Here is an 18,070-nt window from a genome sequence, read left to right as displayed (position 1 = left end):
GCGGGCGATAAAATGCTATGGGGAGGTACATGAGAAAGAAAAAGATACAAAATGAATGGCTGACAGGCAGGGTGACAGTGAGAAGTGTCTCGTTGAAGGGAGATGTTGTTACTGAGGACACACCTGACTGCTCACTAAAGTCCTGGAGCACTGTGGTATATCGGCTCCTGTGCCTAACCACAGAGCATAAAATCACAGACACACACAAAAAAATACACATGAGATGACTGCATATACGTAGAAAGTAATTGGGTAGAAGTGACGGTGGCCGTGACAACCGCACAACTGCGGTGGTAAAGTGCCGTGACGGTGGTGAAATATACCGTCACTGCAACAAGAGCTTTTTTATTTAATGTTTAACTTTCTTATATTATTTAAGTTTTCACTATTTACTGATGTTTATTTAAATGTTTTATATGCTGTAGTGTGCCGTTTCACTGATGACGTTTTCACAAGTCGCGCATTAAACATGGACGGATGTTTAAACCTTATTTATTTCTAAAAGTATATTTAAATAAGGTCTATATTTCTCTTCCACTTGTGATGTGGTTTCTACACGCCATTATAATAATATAAATATTATTGATATAAATAACATATATTTCCCAACCACAGCAGTTAATTTGTCCATTATCGCCACGGTGGTAAAAAACTGCCACTGTAACAGCCCTACCTCCATATCAAGGAGGTCAAAAATATCTAGAGAAATCTGTCCATTAGCTTTGCCATTCATCTCAAGGGTAGTTGCTTGGTTGGCCCAAGCCTGAACCATTTTAAGATGCTATGGTGAAACTACAGATTTGGAGAAATCTGCCACCATGAAGTCATGCTGTGCTTTTTTATTCAATTGTTTCTTACCATGATTCCAGGACCGGTCTCCACCCAGACAAATATGGGAAAATAGTTTTGCAAGTAGGACTAAACTCCAGCACCGACAAATGAATCTCAAGATAAAAGCTGCACATTTATTTCTGGCATTGAGGGACATTTTTATCTGTAACTTTTGTTCCCTTGTGCAAGTAATAGCCAGTAATAAAAATATAAAAACTTCCCTCAGGCCCCTTTTCATGGTCTGTTTAATCTCTATATAGTTGTACAGGGACTATTGTGCATTACACTTAAACTCGAGACAGAAACTTGCACGGCGCAGGTGTTTTCTGGGCGTAACATTCAATAAACCAATCAGAGTGTCATCTTCAATTCCTTTTAAGAGCCAACATTGCCCCTGAGCACGCCTCTTTTTTAGACCAACACGCCCATGGGTGCACCGCTTTGCACCGGGTGTTTAACAACTTTTTTTCTACTTTTCTACAAAAACAATAAGCTATATACTTAATTGCTAAAATATTCTTAACCCAACAAATGTACCATTTTCTTTTCTCTTGATGTTAGTCCCAATTTAAACATTCTTAAAACGTAACGTAATGCTTTGTATAGATGGTTTCACCGGCGACAACATAAACAAACGTAATGTGGCCCAATTTTAAAGGGGCACGCAACAGTGTTTCATGCCTCTTGACGTATTTACAATGTTAAACATGCAGGCTTCTCATGCTTAACATGCATGGTCAACTTGTCAAATTGAATTGGACGTATGACGTAGTATTTCTGTGCTTTACACTGTCCCCCAGCACTCCAACTTGTTCCGGATAGTTTTTATAAGTCTGGACCCGTGTTTTGTAACAGAGATCCTATTACTTTTATTGGGCAATTCTCCAGGAAAAGCACGGCAAGGCAAAAGAAACAGCCCGCCCATGTGTTAACCGATGACCGAGATACAACACAAACCTATAGTGAATCAATAGTTATGCAGGGATAATGCAATGGTGTAGGCCAGGGGTCAACAAACTACGGCCCGCGGGCCGATTCAGGCCCGCCAGCCCCCTTTGACTTGTCCCCCACCCCCTTTGCCCCCGCTTCTTGAACCGGCCCTCTGAGAGAATCCCCAAAAGTTTTTGGTTTTTTTTGCTTTTTGAAAAATGATAACATGTCTGCATCTGGTATTTTGTTGATTCTTTTCAGTAAAAAAATTATATTTAGTTATAAAATGACCTATAATATTTGCCGAATTTTTGTCACCCGGCATGCTCGAGATTAAGCAGTGACAGACAGCGCACGCGAAACTGTCAATGTTAAAGACAGCATGTCGAGCATAAAACGGAAAGTGGATAGAGAGTGCCGAATTTTCAAAGAACAGTGGACCAACGATAATTTTTTTGTTGAATGTAAGGGCCGTGCAATTTGTATTATCTATAAAGAAAGTGTGGCGGTCTACAAAGAGTATAATCTGCGTCGTCACCACGAAACGCGCCACAAAGAATATACCAGCTTGCGAGGGCAAGCAAGAGAAGACAGGATTCGGAAGATGAAAGGTGGACTGGCTGCACAACAGAATGTATTCGTTCGCCAAACTCAGGTCAACCAGGCTGCTGTCCGAGCTAGCTATAAGGTAGCTCACCTAATAGCTACCCATGGAAAGCCATTTACTGATGGGGACTATGTTAAAGAATGCTTGCTTGCTGTGGCCGAGGAGGTGTGTCCCGACAAGGATGCGCTCAACGCGGTGAGTCTCTCCGCAACTACTATGACCAGGCGAATCGAAGAATTGGGGGACAACGTGTATGACCAGCTGAATAAGAAAGCGTCAGAATTCAAGTGTTTTGCTTTGGCCATGGATGAGAGCAATGACGTGCAGGACACAGCACAACTGCTCATTTTTATTCGTGGAGTTAGCGCAAGCTTCCACGTGTCTGAGGAGCTGGCAGCTCTAAAAAGTATCAAAGGTACTACGACAGGAGAGGATATTTTTATTCAAGTGTGCAAAACAATGGAAGAGTTAAATCTACTCTGGTCTAAATTGACCAGCATCACTACGGATGGCGCACCTAGTATGGTTGGCACAACGAGGGGGCTAGTAGGGCGCTTGAACAGCGAATTCGCGGAACGAGAGCTTGCCCCCCCCACTACAAGTCCACTGTCTGATTCACCAGCATGCACTATGCTGCAAAGTATTGAAGTGGGCGTCTGTCATGAAGGTGGTTGTGCACTGTGTCAACTACATCCGAAAACATGGCCCGAAACACAGACAGTTCCAGGCTTTTCTTTATATTATTATTAATATTAACAGGCCTACCTATAATTTATAATTTGTCACTCACCTTTGCCAGTGTCAATCACCTCAACTAGGCAGATGTTTCTTACCTTGACAGCTTTTATGTTATTTTTATTTGAAAATAAATAAATGGAATATCTGTGGTATTTCAAATATAAACAAAGTGTGAAGACTTGATTACTATTTTTGCAAACCACTAGTAAAGATAGATAAATATGTGCCAGGAAACAAGTGTTGATATAGTAGTGGGGAGGCCCTGCTGGTGGTCATTTTGGTCTGGTTCATACAATTCTAATTTATATAGCTGACCCGGCCCCCCATCACAGTCAGGAACGATAATGTGGCCCCCAGAGAAAAAAGTTTGGTGACCCCTGATGTAGGCTATTGTGTGCAGGTGATTTAGTTCCTCCCCCGCACACCCCCAGGAGTTCGTATTTTTCAAAGAATCAATAACTGTTAAGTAGTTTTAATATAATTTAATACAATTAATATACAATAAAATATGAATATACATTTAGGAAAATTAAACACAAATTAATTTGTTATATTATAACTAAACACAGACCAGAAGTTAACTTCTGGCCAGGCGCACACATCCGATGAATGCCGGACTGATGCTTGTTGGAGCGGGGCGAGTAGGACCAGTTACAAATATAATGCATTGACAGTACAAACATGTGTAGCCCCTATTATTGAAAAACATAACTTATTTCATTTTCACAAATAAAATTTTGATTTTAAATAAAATAATATTTCATTTAAAAAAACGTATCTATTTGTGTCGGACAAAAAATGCTAACAAATTTGAAAAACATTTGTAATTTTTATTTAAACTTGTTGAAGAAGCTTTTCAAATCCAACTCTTTTTAAATTTCTCTCTTGAAAATACAATTTGTGAACGCTTTCATTTGTCTTTTGCGCCTTCTGATGGGACTACAGACTGATTGGCCCATCTACAGAAGCAAGTACTCCAGAGATTGGATTAAGCAGTCACTTGTTTCGGCTAACACGCCGCGCAACATATGCCTCTCAAGTAATGTGTACCCAAACACGCAATTTACAAATAATTAACGTCGTGTTAATTAGGCACATTAATTCATGCTGCGTGTAGGCTCCAGGATGGATGCCAACACTTCCAGCCAAAAAGACAAGTGAGGAGTTTAGTTTCAAGAGGCGCAGCAGACGGCGGGAAGCGAGGGGACTCGGAGCTAGTGGACAGGGAGGTTATGCAGAGCGACAGGCATAAAGTAGGTAAATGAAAGACGGACAGAATGAATAATCATTTGGTATGCCAAACACGACAGAGAGGTCAGACTCATGAAGGGCACAGACAAGTTATTTGAGGATTTTTCAGTATGAAAAAAGAAAGACATTTGAAGAAAAAAGATTTAAGAATTTGCGCACATTAATATGTGAGGTGTTAAAATGGAATTAGAATTGAAATGATGGTCCATCACTTTTACTTTTATAAATCTGGAAACACAGTTTCTCTGCTATAAAACTCAAGAGAAGAAATATTAAGTACAAAGGCGCTCACAGTGGGTGGCTGTGTTACCCCAGGTGAGGTCCCATTAAAAACAGGTGAGTATTTTTAGACGCAGAAACAGCAGCATTATTAGTGGTTCAGAAAACAGAAAGAAAATATCACACCTACTTATTCATGTCACACTGTGACTTTCCAAAACTGAACGATCCCACCTCTCATAAACTCTTTTTTTCCACCAATGCAAATACATTGTTATTTATAAAACGCACTGTGAGAACTTGTAAAGTGGTAGCAACAAATACGTAAGCGTGCAAAAATGACAAAGGGTGTCAAATCTCTACGCTACACTGAACGTATCTAACAGCACATATGCGGTTTTACTTATTTGACTTCAATATTGACTGACTGCGAGAGGCATGCACGATTTTCATTTGGCGCGAGACACTCAGTCAGAGTTCCAAAAAGAATCTGGTAAAAAATGAAAAAAGAACATCTCTCGCCCTGCCCTTCTTTGTCAGTAATTATCTCTCTGGGGACAATCACTCCATTCCACAACACAACCCACTCTCTCTCTCTTTCTTTCTCACAAAGATTCCCAGTACAAAATGCAAAAGCAGCAGAAATATTCTCCCACGACGCCATTTCTTAACCTCTTTGGAACAACACTGAGATTTAAAGTGTGATTTATGTATAAATAATGATTAGGTATCAGTTCAAATAGAGATGTGAGAGAACAGAATTTGGACAAGCAGAGAGAATGATCTGTTAAAGAAATGCGTATTGTAGTTTTGCTATCTAGCTGATAGTTTAATGGTGGCTAATTCAAGCCACTGCATTTTCGCCCCCCCAAAAAATGTATAGCAATTATTGTAACCAGAATGGAACAATTAATTCTGAATTATTTGTACAGTGTGACCCGACATCACAGGTTTTGTTAAACAAAATGTAAAAAAAAATAAGAAATTTGAATTAAAAAAATGTGAAATTCTATCAATATTTGCATGTAGATTGTTTGATGTTGTGTGCAATGCATCATTCATACCAGAGTGTCCGAATACTTTATCAAATTATTTTGGACACTAAATATTTATACTTTAAGTCGTAAGTTCTTTAGGTGCAAATATCATTCTAGTCCCATCCAATAAGTGAAGAAAATGTGTGAGGAAAGAGTTGAAGACACACACACAGCACCCAGAATATGAAATATTCATCTTACATTAAACTTTAATTCAATCTCTTTCCTCCCTTTCTTCTTTCTTTATCCCAAACTTTCGTCAAAGTGCATTGATCTCAGTGAATAAAATATTTTACGTGCAAAGAAAAAAGATAACATGGCCACAATCTTCGTACTCCATATGGTGAAGTACAACGTATGCACAGGATTTTTTCTAGGCTACTTGGAAACCCAAACCCTTTGGTTGGCCTTTCTCCTGGTTGTTGCTTGCAGGATCAGCCTGCTAATTCAATGTCTTTTGAAACACTACAGAGCTTAAGTATAAGTATCCCTGTGCTTTTTAATAAATACATTATTGTATAAATACATAAAAAGGGTACACAGTAAAGCCACAAAAAACAAGCGACAAAGCAAAGAATTAAAAGTATAGTTCAAAGATTTTATCGTTTGTTGAACATGTTTAAAACTATTCTTTTAAATATAATGAAACATTTCTAAATGTGGATTTTGTGGGGCCACAGTGTCTTGTATCATCTGTGCTTTGGTGACTGATTAAAAAACAGATTCAACAGATATGAAAGACAATATTGCGCCGTGATTATGATACACCACAGGAGAATATTCCGACTCATCACAACTTATTGATGTGTAGAAAGGGAGAGAGGTTGTCTGATAGATTCCAACTTCTTCCCTCTCCAGCAGTAATCCCTGAAGACATCCGCACCAAAACGAAACACAGGCGAACAGCTCCACTCACCCAAAACCGCCCTCACAACACGCTTGGCCTCACACCACTAAGTCTGTGTGTGTGTGTGCGATGCATCTCCCATGAGTCCTGATCCACCCCCCTTCTTTCCCCTCCATCCATAATTCAAGAGAATCTGGCTTGGCCCACTCTCCCTTCAAGCTATACCACATGCCCATGGGGGACATTCTTCCTCAGGGGCTTCCGGATGGTTGCCACCACAACCATAACCAATATTACATCCCATTATGTACCTGATTTGATTCATTGAATTGCTCAGCCTCCATCAACATAAAAACAATACTCAGATGCAGTCTACGCTCTTAGTATGTATATCTTAAGCCATGTAACAATATTTTTTTCAAATTTCTGCACTATTAGCAGCAAAAGAAAGTCAAAAATAGAGGTTTTATGACATAAATAGCCTTTTAAACATCCACTTTTAGATTTGTTGAAGTTCTTAAGAAGTGTGGTGGTAATACTTTTTACAGAGAAAAATAATTTATATTCCTTCCATGTGACTGTAGGCACAATATCAAAGAAAATGTTATATGCCAAATAATGTGTACATATACATATATATCATAGCAGAAATAATCATATATAATATAATGTAATAATATAATATTTTGAAGAATTTAGGAAAACAAACACTTCTGGGGCACCTTTGACTACAATTTAGAATTTTTCCTACAAGAGTAGTCAATGGTGCTCCAGAAATCTCAGTTGCTAACATTCTTCCAAATATCTTTCTTTGGGTTCAACAGAACAAAGAAATGTATACAGGTTTGGAACAACTTGAGGTTGAGTAATTCATGACGGAATTTTCATTTTTGGGTGAACTATCCCTTTTAAGGAGCAATGTGGGATTTTTAGGAGGATCTATTGACAGATATGCAATATAATATACTAAACTATTTTATCAAAGGTTTATAAAAACCATATGTAATTAACCGTTATGTTTGTATTACCTTAGAATAAGCTATTTCTACAGAGCAGGGCTACATACATTGAATGTGCAATGTTGCGCCACCATGTTTTGTACAGTAGCCCTAAACGGCTACAAACCCTCCGACTTTACAAAGGGGGGTAAAACATCTACTAACTTAACTGCTATCTTGCGGTCGGATCATACGCCTTTAACAGCATTGCTATTTACTGTTAGCTGGCTCTGCCCTCAAATGTGCTGTGAAATTCTTAGCTTTATCATAGCTTAGACCATGCAAATAATAATGCAAATGGTTAAATAAGCAAAGACAACACGAGTATATACAGGCAGCACACTGGTTCCAGATAAACAATGACGCTATACAACATATCTTCGTTCTAACAAACCGAACAAACAATGTTACTCACATACTGATTCGAATCAAAGCAACCTCCTCAGATTTAATTTTTAGACAATCTTTCTCTTCAATGTCTCTCTGCTGGAAAGTATCTCGGTAGATATCTGAGTATCTCTGCTAGAAGCCTTAGTAACCTTACCGCGGGTCCTAACGCATATCTGCTTACTATTATAAAAAAGTCTTTATAATATTAAGACAGGTCCTAGCTCCTGCCTACTTGTATCCTTCTTTTGATACTTAAAATCCACAGACCCTTTATTTGATGTAATAAATAAGACATCGCTCTTTCTACAGTTTTACTTATACCCACATGATCTCTTCCCTGCTTCAACATGAGAAAACACGCTGTCTAAGCCGATGACATCTTTTTGTACTGTGGTGGCCACCGTCGTGTTTTGAAAGGGAGGGGAGAGTGGAGGACTGAGAGATTGGTTGCTATTCTCAAACTCACTGCTAGTGGCCCCTATAAAACCCACTCTAGACCTTTAAGTTGCAAACATCCAATCATCTAACAAGTCAAGGAAATAAGCAAGGAAAAGGTTAAAGAAGGACCTACTCTATGCACACATGCACATACAGCACTGGCGTGAAATTCAGTGCCAGTACAGAATAATAAATGTTGCATTAAGTTCCTCAGATGAGCATCTTTTTCTTGTTTTTTAAACACCAGTTTAGTTTTCCAAATACCTGAAAAACAAAAAGTTCCTGGCAGATCTTAATAAGGTTCTCTAGTGGCCTGAGCTTGTAAAACCTCCTCTCGCAATCCTTGTTTCTAAGAGCCTGGGCCCAATGGGATCTTCTTAAGCAATCTTTCCATCAAGTTTTTCCTGTATGAGAACCATCTCCAAAGTTTTTGGCACACGGCAGGACTCTTGAAGTGTGTATCATTGTCACTGTCAGGACTCTGTGCAGCATTTAAGCCTCTCTTAGCCCACTGCTGGGCTTGAGATGATACTCGTAGATACGGCCTTGTTTTTGCTGCTGATAAAGGGACATGGGAAGTCGTGTTCCATTCCTCCCTTTGTGCTGCGATCAATCCGATGCCCCCTCCTATTGCTCCTGAGTGAATTACAGTGTGGAATGGGAGGTTCCCTGCCGGGTTTGTTTAAATAACCTTCCTCTTTACTGCTGCGCGCACCTGATGCCGGGTCTACAGGAACAGAGACTCGTCTCAAGTAGAGTGGATGGATGCGGATTAAATTTAAAGCCAGATCAGGGGAGGAAAAGAGAGGAAGGAAAGAAAACTAAACGAAAGAGGTGTAGGAATTGGAAACTAAATTTGTGAAATTGTTTTGGGGAATGCGCTGATTAATTGATCCAATTTATATTATACCATATCACACATGTTTTTCCCAACTGTTAAGATTTTATATCTGCATAAATTTAACACCTACCAAAGCTTATAATTGAAGCTAAGATTGAGTTACGAGTAAAAAAGTCAAAAGTCATCTTGAAGGAGCCAACCTTGGTCCCGATTCCGCACATAACATCATCGCGGCGGGGAAACAGAGCTACATAAACATTTAATATCCTGATGACACACGCATATACATCCTCTTTCCATTAGTCTTACATTAGTCCATTATAAAAGAGCCCATCCAAATGCATGCATTATCAATATAGCTAGCTATGTGTATTTGTGAGTGTTTGTGTACTTTTGCAAACTATGTGCAAAAGCCTGTGCTCAATGCACTCACCTGTGTGTTTGTCTACTTTCTATACCGTCTCCCAGTGTGTAAGGGGAAAGAGCCTCTCGTTCATAATGTATGGAGCATGTTGACTCTCTGGAAGATTCTGGCCTCAAAAGTGCACCAGGCTTCTCAAAACTTCTAATTTTTTCATGACTTTATATTTACCAAATCTACCGTGCACCGTGACAGAGTATCTACCCCTGTTTCTGACACACACAACCTACACTAACAGTGCATTACTCATTTTAGAGAGCTTTAATGGACACAGTAAACACTTCACCTGTTACCCGCTTACATGATGTAACAATTTACAGGGACACATATTTTAGCTTTTAGTAAGATACCAGCGTTTAGCAACGGGCATTCTGTTTTTACATATTATTTATGAATTTGCTTCTACCAAAGCAACTTACAAGCGATCCTACACAAGGATCAATTTAATACTTTTGATCAATTGATGTTCCTGGAATTGGAACTTATTCTCATTAATAATAGCACAAAAATGTGTACAAAAAGCAACTGTTAAACTACATCGCACGATCACCCATATCAGGTACCAAAATTCACAACATGTTGACACCATACAAAAGTATCATTTTGGCATGGCAATTTATTGCGCAACCTTACACACGCAAACATGCACACCCACGTAGTCTGATGCTGACGCGGAGGTGAATTCAGACAGACAGCAGAGTCGATATGATTTTGGATGAATAAGGAGTTGGAGAGTCGGAGCAGGAAGAGAAGAGAAATCCCATCACACAGCTGTTCTCTATTCCTGTTGGCCACACGCACACACATTTTCATCCAGTCCACAAATGCATTTAACATTGCTCTATAATCTGCAAACAATATCAATCAGTTACTACAGACACGCCATTCTAAAAGGCACAAACAAACACAGAGACCGCATTAAGCTTGTTTTGAAAGTTGGGCTGTCAGTCATCAGAGACCTGTGTCTTCACTGCTGGGCTGCAGCTGAGCCTGCTCTACCCCCACACTGTCAATCAAAACTCTCTCTCTCTTTCTGCTCTCTCTCTCTTCCCGAGCCATATTAAACATTAGAATGTCCCCCCACAATTAAAGGTCTGTAAATCGTTTCAAATTGTGAATTAAATGAATAGATCATACGAATAATGTTTTTTTACTATTATTTACTAAATGTGCCATGCAAATCCTCCAATAAAGATAACGTCAGAAATGTCATTATAAGGATATGGGTAAAGGGCTTTACAAAAAAGTTATTTTAGAAATTCAAAATCATTTTGCTTCATGTTACTTCATTTGACTTCTATATCATTAAATGATGTTCAATCACTGCGATTGTGCTTTTAAGATGCAGTAAACCACAAATTGATCAAAAATGAATCTAGACCCCTGCACTGTGTGAACGGCTGCTTTCTCTCTGTACGTGCTGTTTGGCAAAGCACGTGTTTGCAGCTTGTGCTGTGATGATTTGCAAATGCAAAAAACATGTTTTGCATTTAAGGGGTATTTTGCGCGCCGACTGATTCAACAGTTAGAAAATCCCTTACAGAATTGACATACAGGTCAGAGGATATGATTAGCTGCTTTAATTCTTATTTAATCATTTGACTAAAATAATGTTTAAAATTGACACCTCATGCAAAATGATCAAAGCATAATTAACATTCATGACTGAAATATCTCATTCACTGGCCTCAGATCCTCGAAAACTCGAATCAACCCTTGATTCATTATCGAAATCACGAGCCTGATATACAGTATTCATTGAATCACGCTCTTTCATTGACACAGATGTGTGATTCTGAAGCAAAAACCACCAAAGGCATTGATGATTTCACATAACAAGCACCTGCAGCATCTCTAACACAAATCTGCTAATAAATGTGCGTCTGATTGTTGTGTTATTGTCTGATGAAGTGCTCCGGCTCGGCGCTGAAAGTTTTCGAGGGCGTCAAAGTTGCAGGAGCGTTGCATCACGCTTGGAAACTTGCCTCGCCTCAACCCAAAACAAGAGCAGGGTTTTGGTTATTAATTACTCCCCTGCTTACTGTGAAGAAAATACTAAACTGTAGCACTTCACAGCATTAAGGCAACAACTGCTATAAAAAAGAAAAACTGGTTATTTGATAAAAACGCAAAGGACTTTTTACTGGATTATTTAATAAAGATGGTTTTGCCTATATTGGTTGTGCTCCTGCGTTCAGGCCTAATTTATGCAGATCAATGAGATATAAAGTCTATTTCAGGTATTTATACAGTATGTCTTTGAACAAACTGTTTTGCAAATAAATCTGATGTTAACACATTGCAAAGGTAATGATGCAATATATTAATAAGAATTAAAATACGTAACAAACAAGTTGCAAAAAACAATTTGACGATTTGCTTCCCTGAGCTCAAAGCGATGCATTCTGGGATTTTCCTTTACAAGCATAATACATACAATTTTGTCTCAAAATTTGGGCATAGAAGATAACATCTTATACAATAGCATAATGTCGCGAGCTATTCGTTGAAACACTTTTTGGAACATTACTATCAGTAAGCTTTAAAGTGCTGTCTAGATAGTCAGCTTAGTATAGAGTTATAGTGTGTCACATATCTGCCCTCGCGTTCTCCTTTAATATAAAAATAAATGCTTTGGCCAAGCAGACCATAACTAGCATTAGTTTTGACTCAGAAGTAGTTTAAAACACAAATGCTCAACACACATTCTATTTCTCTGACAAATCTCTATAAAGAAATAGAGACAAAGAGAGCATTATTTGCTCTTTAAAGTGCACGAGAGTGGAAATGAGAATGAATATGACAGACCATAAGCTTTAGAGTGAGAGAGAGACACAAGATCAAGTTAAATGAGAACAAATGGGTGTGAAAGACAGAAGAGAAAGTGAAGCCATTTAAACTTATGCATTTCAACAATCCATCCATTATCTCTCCATCCACAATAGAACTGTGGTGAAATAATGCCCACAGTTTATATCACATATGTTTGAGTCCCCAGAGTCGTTTTTTTTTCTCGCTACGGAGACTTTTCTTAGAGCAATAAAGAAATCTGTGAGAAGAGTTGAGTGTAAATTAATCATCTCTGAAAGAGGACAGGCACATAAACTACGACAAAACTAAAATCGAGAAAACATCAGAAGTTAAAGGGACTGTTTTCTCAAAAATACAATCACTCCCATGTCATTCCTAACCCATTTGACAAAACTGCAGAATACACAAGACGAAATAGATAATAACAGCTGTAACATACAAATCGGTTCACAATAACCTGCTCACTGTACATTAACTGGCTTATTTCATGGCTACTTACCAAATGAACATACAAATGAGCATTAAAATATGATTTGATCTGAAATCATTTAATAAGAGAACTTTAGATTAGCGCAAACATGTTTTTGAGGTTTCCTGGCAACATCCAAATGTCACAGCTGAGCAATAAGAACGGTATTTAGTGAAATCCAATCTGATAAAAATTAAATATTGGATGTGTAGGATATGTGCTTATTTCTAATAAAAAGTACAAAGAGGTTATACATTAAAACAAAACATAAAGCTGTTGACAAAAAAGTGGCCTAATAAGCTGATGAAAATCAGAGGAACCGAATGGAACTTGAACAGTGATTATTACATCATATACTGACAACCAAGAACAAAACAAGAGCCTTGTTGCTGTATAAGCTGAAATACCTAATGATCCTCTGTGCAGTAAGAATCAAGCAATTTATAGAGGGCCTAAGCAAGTGCAGTGGTGGTGTGTGCGTATGAGTGACAGTGATGAAGTGAGGGTGTATGTTTGCGACTGAAACTAAGAGAAGTCATTTCTGAAGACTAAAGATGAGCTGTCACTGGAGACGGACCGAGCTTCCCCCCGCAATCGATATGCGGGATTGGTTCCCTTTGGGCGCCCGGAGCTTGTGCAACTTTGGTCTTTCCACTTTTAAAAGCCGCCTGTGAGGACCACAAAATACTACATGCTGCGAATATAATTACCATACATACAAGACCTTTAGTCTTAGTATACTGTTCGTCACTCATCGCGAGAGAGACATTCTTTTAAACTTAAACATCTTACTACTTCACACCTGAGGAAACATCATCGATCAATTAAAGCTACACAAAGTGAATGAGGAAAAATGTCTTCATGTCTTGAAAAGGCGCTCAAAGCTGACTCTATTGTTATGCAGCCCATACTCCGATGGCATATTCATTTTTGCATAATAAAAGTATATATTTCTGAAACTATCAGCACTACAAAGGTTTCGGGAAGGGAGGGGGGCTTCGGTGAACGGTTTGAGTTTGAGCCGCTCCTTCTTTGCAACGGGCGAAGTGTTCTGCATGACTAACCAAAAGCCGAGAACTCAATAAGGACAGACAACGCAGCTCAAATCATCAGAGAGGCAGAGCGAGAGAGAGCGAACAGGGAGAGAGAGAGAGATAGGGGAAGTGTGTGATGCTTACGGAAGAGAAAGACGGTAAAAAAAGACTAACGGTGCTAAAGCAAACAAGACCAAATTGACAGTAGCGAGCTCACTGCTAACAATTACTCGCCAACATTGCTCAGGTAAATCTGGCAACCTGGCAGACAAAATAATTTACTTTGACCTGGCCAGCCAGTTTACTAATTACAAATCCTCTCCAAACAAATACTTCAGAAACTATCTGGTTCTCTACAGTCCAACCACAGTCTGATTTTATACCGTATATGTAGGTTTCAAATGCAAACCCTCTAAATCCGTCAGACGACTTTTCGTTTAAATTAGCATTTTTCATTCAGACCGGGCAGAGGGTCGTATTTAGCGGGTTTCTAAGCTAAATTATTAAAATATACTATGATTGAAACGCATTCACTCAACATAGTAATCTCACATTTGACGGAGGTGGCTTTTACAGGGTTTTGCATCTGAACTCTTCATTTGATGTTTGCTGAAGTTGTACGAGATCAAACTTACTGTATCTTTTCGGTCCATCCTCCAGGCAGAAGGAGAGGGTCAGTGTGGCATCTTCCTCGAAAAACTCTGTAGCAAACGCGTCCCACCACAGACTGTCGCTCTCCTGGGAAGAGAGAGAGTCACGATTAATTAATGAGAGTTAGTTACACTGCATGATAGACTTCATCATATTCACAAGTTTATTTAAAATGAGCACAAAATGACAACCAATACTGAATCTTATAACAGTGTACCAAACAAGATAATAGATGTTTCCTTATACATCCCTTTACAAAACAGAGTTTGTTATACACTATAAATTATGTTATATTCATGAACCATGAACTCATGAACTTATTTTACACCCAGCGTTAGGTCAAAAAGGGACAAACCCAACCGTTGAGTCAAAATGAACCCAGAAAAAGTATATTTTTGACCCAACAATAGTTCATTAAAAACATTCCAGCTTTGGCTAATTTACAGCCCAAAGGTTGGATCTGTCCCTTTTTGACTCAGCACACCCAGCATTTTTTTATGTACAGTAGTGGCTACGTTATATTAAATATTTTAAACATTTGACATATTTATTCATTATTTGCTGGACTAAGACAACTTAACATTAACACATTTATGCAGTTAACAACTGTAAAATTTTGTGGTGAAACGGATCGTTGTTGATCCGTACGGATCATGCTCCACGGTTCAGAGCGCATGTGACTCGCTGATTACCTGTAAGTTTATTCGTCATAGAGTTAAAGGTTTAGGCGCGGACACGCTCTTGCTTTCTCTCCAGTATCTCAAAGAGAACAACATGTTTGACATTAGGCGGCCCGATTGTTCTCAGGATGTGTAAGATTTGATCTGTGAATGCTTCACATTACGTGATAATATGGACTGAACATCGGGGGAAATCTGGCCGAGAATCCTGTAGTCCGATAAAGGCTTTAGGCTAACTGCAAGCAAAGTGCAATGCATGAAAACAAATTCACACTGTCTCAAGACAGCGGTAAGATAACCGCTAATTGGCGGACACAGATGTCAACTAAATTCATTAAGAATCCAAAACGATATTTTATTTTTTATGATCATGTTTCATCAAGATCAGTCATGTTTGTAACTATTTGAATCCGTTTAGGACAGATAAAAGTTGTTTGATGGATTGTACTGCGCAAAATCAGAAATTTCGTCAGACTGACAAAAGATAGAAAATAATTAAATGTATTATTAAAACGTACATGCTTGCAAGCCATTTCAAGTCAGACTCAGCCAGGTACGTTGTTTTGTTGAACCATAGCACTATAGTGTTATCCAGTGTTGGGCAAGTTACCACCAAAATGTAATACATTATATATTACTACTTACTGTCATTTAAAAGTAATTAAATATATTACAATATTACTGTCTTTGAGTTCTTATGCGTTACACTAATTTTGCGTTACTTTTGAGTCACTAAATAAATCACTGTAAAATAGTTGGTGTTGGGAGTGTTCCCAAATAGTTGGGAGTGTACACCTTCATGTTGCCTAAATGCAAAGTTTCCCAGCGTTTTCTAATCTTAGAAAAGTATAAACAGTCTTGAGAGAGATCCCCTATTTATTTTATCATTCTAAGCATGTACTTCATACAAACTTTAGAAATACACATGAAGGAAGCATCGTATTTTAAACAAGTTTCACTCTAAACATTTCATTGCAGGCTCTATTAATAGATAGTATCGGTTCCCAACATACATTGTTTCATTGTTTACATCAGGGTCGGAAAAGAACAGATTCCTTTGGAAAAAAATGACAACAAGGTGAACAAAACTGCCCTCCAAATTCAAAATAAAAGGGGATAAACGGTCCTTGCATTATAAAAAACCAACTACGACAGTGTCAATCTAAAACAGATTAGGTGAACATGAATGAATGTTGATGACAGGGTTTTTACTCTGCTTTAGCTATGAGTATTACAGCCAATAGAGTTCATCCCATGAATATACTGGCTAATCAGAGGCGTTTAAATGATTCACCGGTGAAGAAGAGCTCTGCTGAAGCTTCCCACGCTAACAAAGTTGATCATCATCAACCGCGTAGAGATATGATGTAAGAATGAGATTCATTACAGTAGTCATAACCTAAAGCCATCACGTGTTTTAGTGATTGAATGTTGTGTTTGTTTTCTATCTATTTCCCGTTTGAATAACAGATTTTTGTGTTCCTTAGAGAATCAAAACAGCAATAATGCAGTCATAAAAAACCTTTAGATTGTTTTGTAGAGTGTAAAACATTTCATGTTTCTAATATCTGAAAGTAATAATCAAGTCGACAACATAAAGAGCAATAAACAGCTTCAATGATTTTGATTTAATCTTGCAGTCCTATGGAATGAGTATGTTTTATATTTATAACATCTGATATGCTTCTCTATCCACATCTGTTTAAAGACTATATGTATGTTTCTTTGTAAATTAAACGAGTTATCAGGATTAAACTGTTTTCATCATTTTCATCATTTATATTTTATATATATCTATTTGACCTACATACATGTATAATTACATTAATCTCATTACGTTGTGCAATTGTTTTGTATACATTTGTGACACCCTGGGAAGTAAATTATAATTTGTACCTCTAATCTGTAATCCAGTTATTAATTTATTTATAATTCTATACCAGGTCAGGTTTACACATAAAATTTATGCCATGGTCTGTGGTCCCCCGAAGTGGCCTTGGCCACCCCCTGCCCCCCCATATATAAAACTCTAGCTCCGCAACTGAGTAACGCATTTGAGAAGACAGGAAAAAGTCGGTCGAGATAGACAATGATCGCCACCTCACAACACCTGTCACATTTATAATCTGATTTCTAGACATCAATTTGTCAGCTGTTTACCCTGACTGCACCTTTATATCATATTTATGATATTGTCATTTTTTATTAAATAATAAATGCAAACTAAAAATATGAAATAGCATAAAAGATAACTGAAACAAAATTCTCTGTTCAATTATTCTGTTGATATCATCAGGGTATTTTCATTTTTATACAATTCTCTTAACTTCTCATATTACTATAATGAAACTGATTAGCATTTACATAAGCTGATCTGAAAATGAACCGATCCACTTGTAAAAATTTAAAATCTTTAAAATCATATACAGTATAGTCTAAAACAAGAGATCTATAGAGGAGGAAAAGCTCTGCATTCCCTTTATGATCTATATATTTTTTTGACTTTCGGACTAAGAGTGTCTCATTTAAAAAAAAGACCATAATTATCCCTTCAGCCAGGATAGTCAAGGGTTCATGAACTCCAGCCAGTTTGGTTTAGCTATGTCACTTTTCTGGCTTGTGTTAAAAAAGGTTGTAGGTTAACAGGTTGGTATGATTATCCATTTAGTCCATATGTAACTCTGTGTACATGTCAGTTTGCCAATTACAAACTCTTTCAGACCATAAGAGCATCAGCTTTGCATGAATCTGTATTTCAACTGATGTTGAATATTCAACAATTCTTTCATATTCAACAATTTTGCAGATTCAGTTTAAATTACATGACCTCATGTAAATGCAAAGCACCAAGTCACAGTCTACATAAACATTTCTTAA

At 37.9% G+C, this 18,070-nt stretch overlaps 1 protein-coding gene across 2 annotated transcripts in view; it reads right to left on the bottom strand.

Annotated features, from left to right (window-relative positions):
• Window positions 1-18,070, bottom strand: part of ldb2a (LIM domain binding 2a) — a 48,585-nt gene that overhangs the window by 19,181 nt on the left and 11,334 nt on the right. For both annotated transcript variants that reach the window (XM_079480021.1, XM_079480022.1), the window contains exon 2: window positions 14,498-14,600. In XM_079480021.1, coding sequence (XP_079336147.1) covers window positions 14,498-14,600 — 103 coding nt within the window. The remainder of the gene's footprint in view (window positions 1-14,497; window positions 14,601-18,070) is intronic.

Source organism: Barbatula barbatula (genome assembly GCF_947034865.1).
Source record: "Barbatula barbatula genome assembly, chromosome: 18".
NCBI classification, from domain to species: domain Eukaryota; kingdom Metazoa; phylum Chordata; class Actinopteri; order Cypriniformes; family Nemacheilidae; genus Barbatula; species Barbatula barbatula.
Note: the sequence above shows the minus strand (reverse complement) of the source record. Positions and strands in the feature narration are given on the sequence as shown.